Below are 5,695 nucleotides of genomic sequence, written 5' to 3'. Positions count from 1 at the left end.
GTCTCCATTTACATTGGCACAAGGGGCTGGAGTTAGCCTATATTTCATAGGCTTGTGGCCTGACATTTTCTTCTCCTCTGTAGTTATGTTGGTTCTTTTGGGCACTTTTTCTGAAAAAAGGTCAGTTTTATCACAGTTGAATACCTGTTGTGCAATGCACCACTCAGCTGCAATGTGCTGCAAGAATTCATGCATGAAATCCTCAGTTGCCTTCATGTCAGAACTCACTGCTTCTTCATACCTGATGACGCTATGAACACCAGTCCTCTTCTTGAAATTATTGAACCAGCCATGACTAGCCTTAAGTGCATCTACTGATGTCTCCTCTGTCGATGTTCCAGGGTTCTGCTTCAAGAGATGCCCATATGGTGCTTGTTCTTTCTCGCAGATGATGATCTCCATAATAATATCTGTGTGAGTTGCTTCTTGTTGATCCACAGGAGAAGCAATTTTTCCACCTCTTCATGGACAGATGTGTACTGCTTGGAGAACCTGGAGACACCCTTTATTGTTGTAATGTACCTGATCTCATCCTTTTTCTTCAGGATGGTGCCGGTCGTTGATGTGCTTCGGTCATGTTGCGATGAGAGTTATGACGGCCCCTTGCAAGAGATAGACTTGTCCAAATAAAGTATAAATAGTAACAATCTGAGAGGTTCAGAGTTTGGAGTTGAGTGAAGTTCATGTTAGCTTGCAGTGAAGTTGGAAGGTGTTGGTTGGTTAGTTCACAAGGAATATTGATTGTTGGTTCATAAAGAGATTTGTTAGTTCGTTACATTGTTTCCACTGATGTCTGTTTATCTTATTTATTGTACATAGCAAACTACATTACAACATCTGGTAACAAGGGTTTTGAAGCTCATGTAGATTATTTAAAAATTTGTTTGTGATACAACTTGTTAAATCATGGAAGACCTATTAACTCGCATAATTCAGTTGCAAAAGCAACAGCAAGAGCAGCAACAGGAGTTGCAGAAGCAACTATTGCAGCAACAACTACAACAAGAATTATTGGAGCTATATTCAAAGGAGTCCAAAAACGAGGCAAGTTCATTTTCGCCAGATGGCAGTTCAAAGTTGATTAATTAATTCAGTTATAACCCAGAGGAGGGTGTAACTTTTGCATTGTACTACAGAAGGTACAAGGAGATTTTTAAGCAAGATTGCAAATCATGGTTGAATGAACAAAAAGTGAGATTATTATTGTGAAAATTAGCTCCATTAGAGCATGATCATTACTGTAATTTCATATTACCCAAAAAAACTCCATGAAATTTGTTTTAAAGAAACAATAGAATTACTGTCTAACATATTTGTGATAAAACTTCTCTATTTAACACCTGAATGGAGTGTTGGAATATAATGGAAAAAGAGAATGATGATTTTATCACATGTGTAGGAAAGTCACCAGGATGTGTGAAAGTTTTAGACTCAAAGAACTGAGATATTCAAGTGTCTTATTTTTGTACAAGGCCTTACAGCAAGCAAAGATACAGAAATTCAGGCAAAAATTATTTCTAAATTAGAACAAGCAAACCAGGATCTAACCTTTATAGTCCATCACAGAAGAATTCCAAAGGATGGTAAACCTGAAACACAATGTAGAAAATTTCAAGAAAAGGATTCCTCAAAAATACAGATATACCAACCAGAAAAGTACAACCAAAAAAGAGCGCCATGCCTTAATCCATGTTATGGATGTGGGGGCATACATTTCAGAAGAGACTGTCCATTAAAAAATCGAAAATGCTACAATTACCAAAGAAGTGGTACAAAAGTTCACACTGTAGATCAAAATTACGAAGGTCAGATGTTAAAACTCCTAGAGTGCTCTCAACAGAAACAAAAATTGACGCCCAAAATAAGAAAATTTGTACACATAAAAGTAAATGGAATACATATTAAACTTCAATTGGATACTGGGAGTGATATTTCAATAATAAATATGGACACATGGAAGAAAAGAGGGAAAACTATGTTGAGAAAAACAGCAAAATCTGCTCGTAGCATGACAGGCAACAAATTACATGTCATAAGTGAAATGTGGACTAATGTCACATTTCAAGGAAAAACATGTAAGATGAAAGCCTTCGTTGTTAAAAATGCAACTGATCTGTCTGGTACCAATTGGTATACATAGTGGTCAGAGGTATGTAAACCCACAACAAAGACAACAATAAAGTCCCTACTCTAGTTATTTGCTCGATACAGTGTTCCGGACTCTTTAGTTTCAGATAATGGAATACAGTTAACAGGATATAAATTTAGAAATTTCTGCAAAATACATGCCATAAAGCACATCTTTACCCTGCCCTACCACTTGAGGTCAAATAGGCAGGCAGAAAGATTTGTCGACATGTTCAAAAGAGCCCTAAGAAAAACTAGGATTGAGCTAGATAGTGACATGGCAGTAACAAAATTTTTGATATTATATAGAATAATGGCAAATCCAAATACTAATTCAGGAAAGTCACCAGCAGAGTTAATATTCGTGCATAAAATAAAAATCGATCATCGATAAAATATTGCCAGGAAAAAATACATATAAAGGGAAGACAAAAAATACATTTGAAGGAAATACAAGAAATATTTCAAAACATCTCAAAGTAGGAGATAAAGTGCATTTAGAAAATTACAAAACTGGTAAAGAAGGTTGGCAGGATGGTTGTGTAATCAAAAGATTAGGTAACATGATGTATTTAATTAAAGGACAACTTTCGGAACATAAGAGCCCCCTTAACCAGTTAAAGATGAGACATACGGAAGAACAAAGGGTAATTCCAATGGAAGTATTTTATATGTTTGAAGTGCTAGCACCAAGAGATATTGAACCCTGTAGAACTAGCTTCAGAAAACGAAAACAGTCCGAATATCTGGAAGTAATACCTAAACGAAAAAATATTAAATTTTCAAAAAAAAAGCAAAAACCAAAAACAAGAGTGCTTAGCACAACGTAAAAAAGTGCTGTGTGCAACAAACAATACTAACATAGAAGTCAGGTAACAATTAAAATACAACAGCTAAAAAAAAAAAAAAGTGGGAGAGGTGCTGGAAAGAAAAAAATGAATAAAAGAAATTCCCGTCTCACAGTAGTCGAAATCTCAAAAGGGGAGAAGACGAGATATGGTAATGAGAGTTATGATGCCACCTTGTGAGAAATAGACTAGTTCGAATAAAGTATAGATAGTAACAATCCGAAAGGTTCAGAGTTCGGAGTCAAGTGAAGTTTGTGTTAGTTTGCAGTGAAGTCGGAATGTATCAGTTGGTTAGTTCACAAGGAATATTGATTGTGGGTTCGTAAAGAGATTTGTTAGTTCATTACATTGTTTTTACTGTTGTCTGTTTATCTTATTTATTATATGTAACTTTGACATGCTAAGTCCACTACACACACTCCTTTATCATGTTTCTCAATGATTTCCTTCTTCAATTCTATCGCAATCAGCTTTTCCTTCTTTTCAGCACTGTCCTTTGCACTAACCTTCTTAGGACCCATGGCTAACACAACTAATTATTATAACAAAAAATGCACAAAACTAATAAAAAACATTGGGAAAAGCACAACAGGGATGCTTCTACGAGACAAACATGTGAACTGAGCAAATGGAGGCTGCACTTGTTGGGAGAGTATGTGTGAGCTCAGCACTGACTAGCAGTCACGTGTATAAAACTTGCTCATACTGCGGACTTCCACTTGTAATTCAAGACAGATATTAGCACAAGCCTCAGCTTGTGCAGCAAATCACTCGTATAATGTTGTACTTTTACTGTGAGATTCTACTGTACTTTGATATGTGCTGCAACAAATATAATAAAGGAAGCAGTAGGATTTAAGGAAGACACAATGGTAGTAAAAAACTGTAAGAGAAGACTGACAAATCTGGGAATGGCCTGGATATATTAGTGCATAGCTGGAGCTTATTTCTATGGAGTAGCATTAATGTGTGGAAACATAAGTCAATGGAATACTGAACTAGTAACTGGGACAGAATCACTGGGGAAGTTAACATAAAATGAAGAATATTTCAGGGAAGCACTTTTATTCCTTGTAGCTCTTATGCCAGTCACTAGTATTATATGAAAGATAAAGACAGCCTATATATGATCTGGGGAGAGGCATTGGAAAGCTGAACCTCTATATGGATGATTTGAAGTTGTTCTAAAATAATGTGGAATTGCTGGATAGTCTAGTAAATAGAATTTGAAGATATTCAAATGGACTTTGACCTACCAAAGTTAATTAACACTACAGTGTTAGTTTTGGGAAGAGGAAAATTGGTCCAAATCAAAGGTATACAAATGGTTGGAAATGAAAGAATGAAGGAATTACAAGAAGGTGCAGTTTATAAAGCTACAGGCTGACAGATTAAAAAGAGAAGGAAAGGGAATATGGGATTATAAAAGGAAGAAAAGGAAGATAAGAAGAATATTGGTTTCAAATTTTAGCAGAAGGTCTGTAAGTTTGTAGGAGGGGGTAAATCAATTACATCAACCCAGTGTTTAACTGGTAAAAGATTTTATACAATGTATAGAAGGATGTATAAAACATTTCCAAGGTGCACTCATGTGCGTGTGCACGCACACACACACACACACATACACACATGCACAGACCTATGCATACATGTGCACATATAAATGAAAAAGTACAATGAAATACATTAAAATAATATATAATTTAATGAAATGAGGTCTCCTGGCTAGACTGAGCTGAGTACTCCAAAACCATTTAACCATTTCAAGTATAATCAAATGCACCATTAAGAATTTTTGAGATATTTGCTATTGAAAATTACCAACAACTTAAAATTATTCTTTTCTTACATTTGATATCATGTCTTAATTTTGATTTTACTATCAGTTTATATTTTGAATCCTGATTATATTCTAGACTGAACTGTTTAAGTGTCATTCTAACTTTCGGGGAGAGACTGTGGCACTAGAGATGCATAATTTTGTTTCTTAATGGTGAATTTTAGTTCATTTTCATCCTCTGTTTTCTCTGTGTTATTTTCTTGAAGCAGGATTTTGTTTCCGCCTAGAAGAAACTGTTCCTCCTTACCTTATATCTTTTTGTGATTTTCTTTACCATTTCACTTTTCATATTTTCATCTGTAATTATTTCTTCCTTATTGCACAATGAAAGTGTGATATTACAGTTGGTACTTTTAGGGGAGGGAGGACTTGCTCATCTATTTGTGATATTGAGCCTAAAGATATTTACTTTGTTATCTTCAGAATGTTCGTTGATGATTCTATGGAAAATAAGGTCTGCTGGTGTTTTTGTTGTTGCTGTTGGTTTTCATTATTTTCATTTTCTTTGTTTTTTAATTTTTCCAGTTCTTCTTGACATTCAACTCAAAGATGAGTTTTACTCTGACAAATATAACAATTAGATTTTCTGCTCTCTATCATCAATCTCATGCCTTCTGTTTGTTACAGTTCTGGTATAGATCTGTGGCCTATGGGTGTTACTAGGACTTGCAAGTCCATTTTGACATCATCTGACCAAATGTCATCTTTTCTTCAGCCTGCTTTAACTCTTCCATGTTACTACACTAAAGTCACTATTAGCCATGGGTCTAGGTTGAGTCTGATATCTCTTATTGTGACTCTTGTGTTTTTTTAACTTATGTTAAAGAGTAAGAGGTATGTCTGGCAATTTCCATCTGTGTTTTGGTTGCATTACCAGTTT

The 5,695-nt window shown here is 35.2% G+C and overlaps 1 protein-coding gene across 1 annotated transcript; it reads left to right on the top strand.

The window, feature by feature from the left end:
* Positions 1 to 464: 464 nt before the first annotated feature.
* On the top strand, positions 465 to 5,396 carry LOC149132846 (uncharacterized). The gene is made up of 3 exons (XM_089362070.1): positions 465 to 513; positions 1,473 to 2,075; positions 5,341 to 5,396. Exons 1-3 carry the CDS (start codon positions 465 to 467, stop codon positions 5,394 to 5,396), a joined length of 708 nt encoding a protein of 235 aa, XP_089218196.1.
* The last annotated feature ends 299 nt before the right edge of the window (positions 5,397 to 5,695 follow it).

This window comes from Octopus bimaculoides, chromosome 13, assembly GCF_046866305.1.
Source record: "Octopus bimaculoides isolate indiv1 chromosome 13, ASM4686630v1, whole genome shotgun sequence".
Classification (NCBI taxonomy): Eukaryota; Metazoa; Mollusca; class Cephalopoda; order Octopoda; family Octopodidae; genus Octopus; species Octopus bimaculoides.
This window is presented reverse-complemented; position numbering and strand designations above follow the sequence as displayed.

What these genes read in the sequence shown, in the direction of transcription:
- LOC149132846 (XM_089362070.1), top strand. Translation starts at nt 465, where the DNA reads ATGGACAGATGTGTACTGCTTGGAGAACCTGGAGACACCCTTTATTGT. An exon ending in TGGAGACACCCTTTATTGTT is followed by an intron (nt 514 to 1,472) that starts GTAATGTACCTG and finishes TTTTTGTACAAG; the next exon opens with GCCTTACAGCAAGCAAAGAT. An exon ending in CACATTTCAAGGAAAAACAT is followed by an intron (nt 2,076 to 5,340) that starts GTAAGATGAAAG and finishes TAATTTTTCCAG; the next exon opens with TTCTTCTTGACATTCAACTC.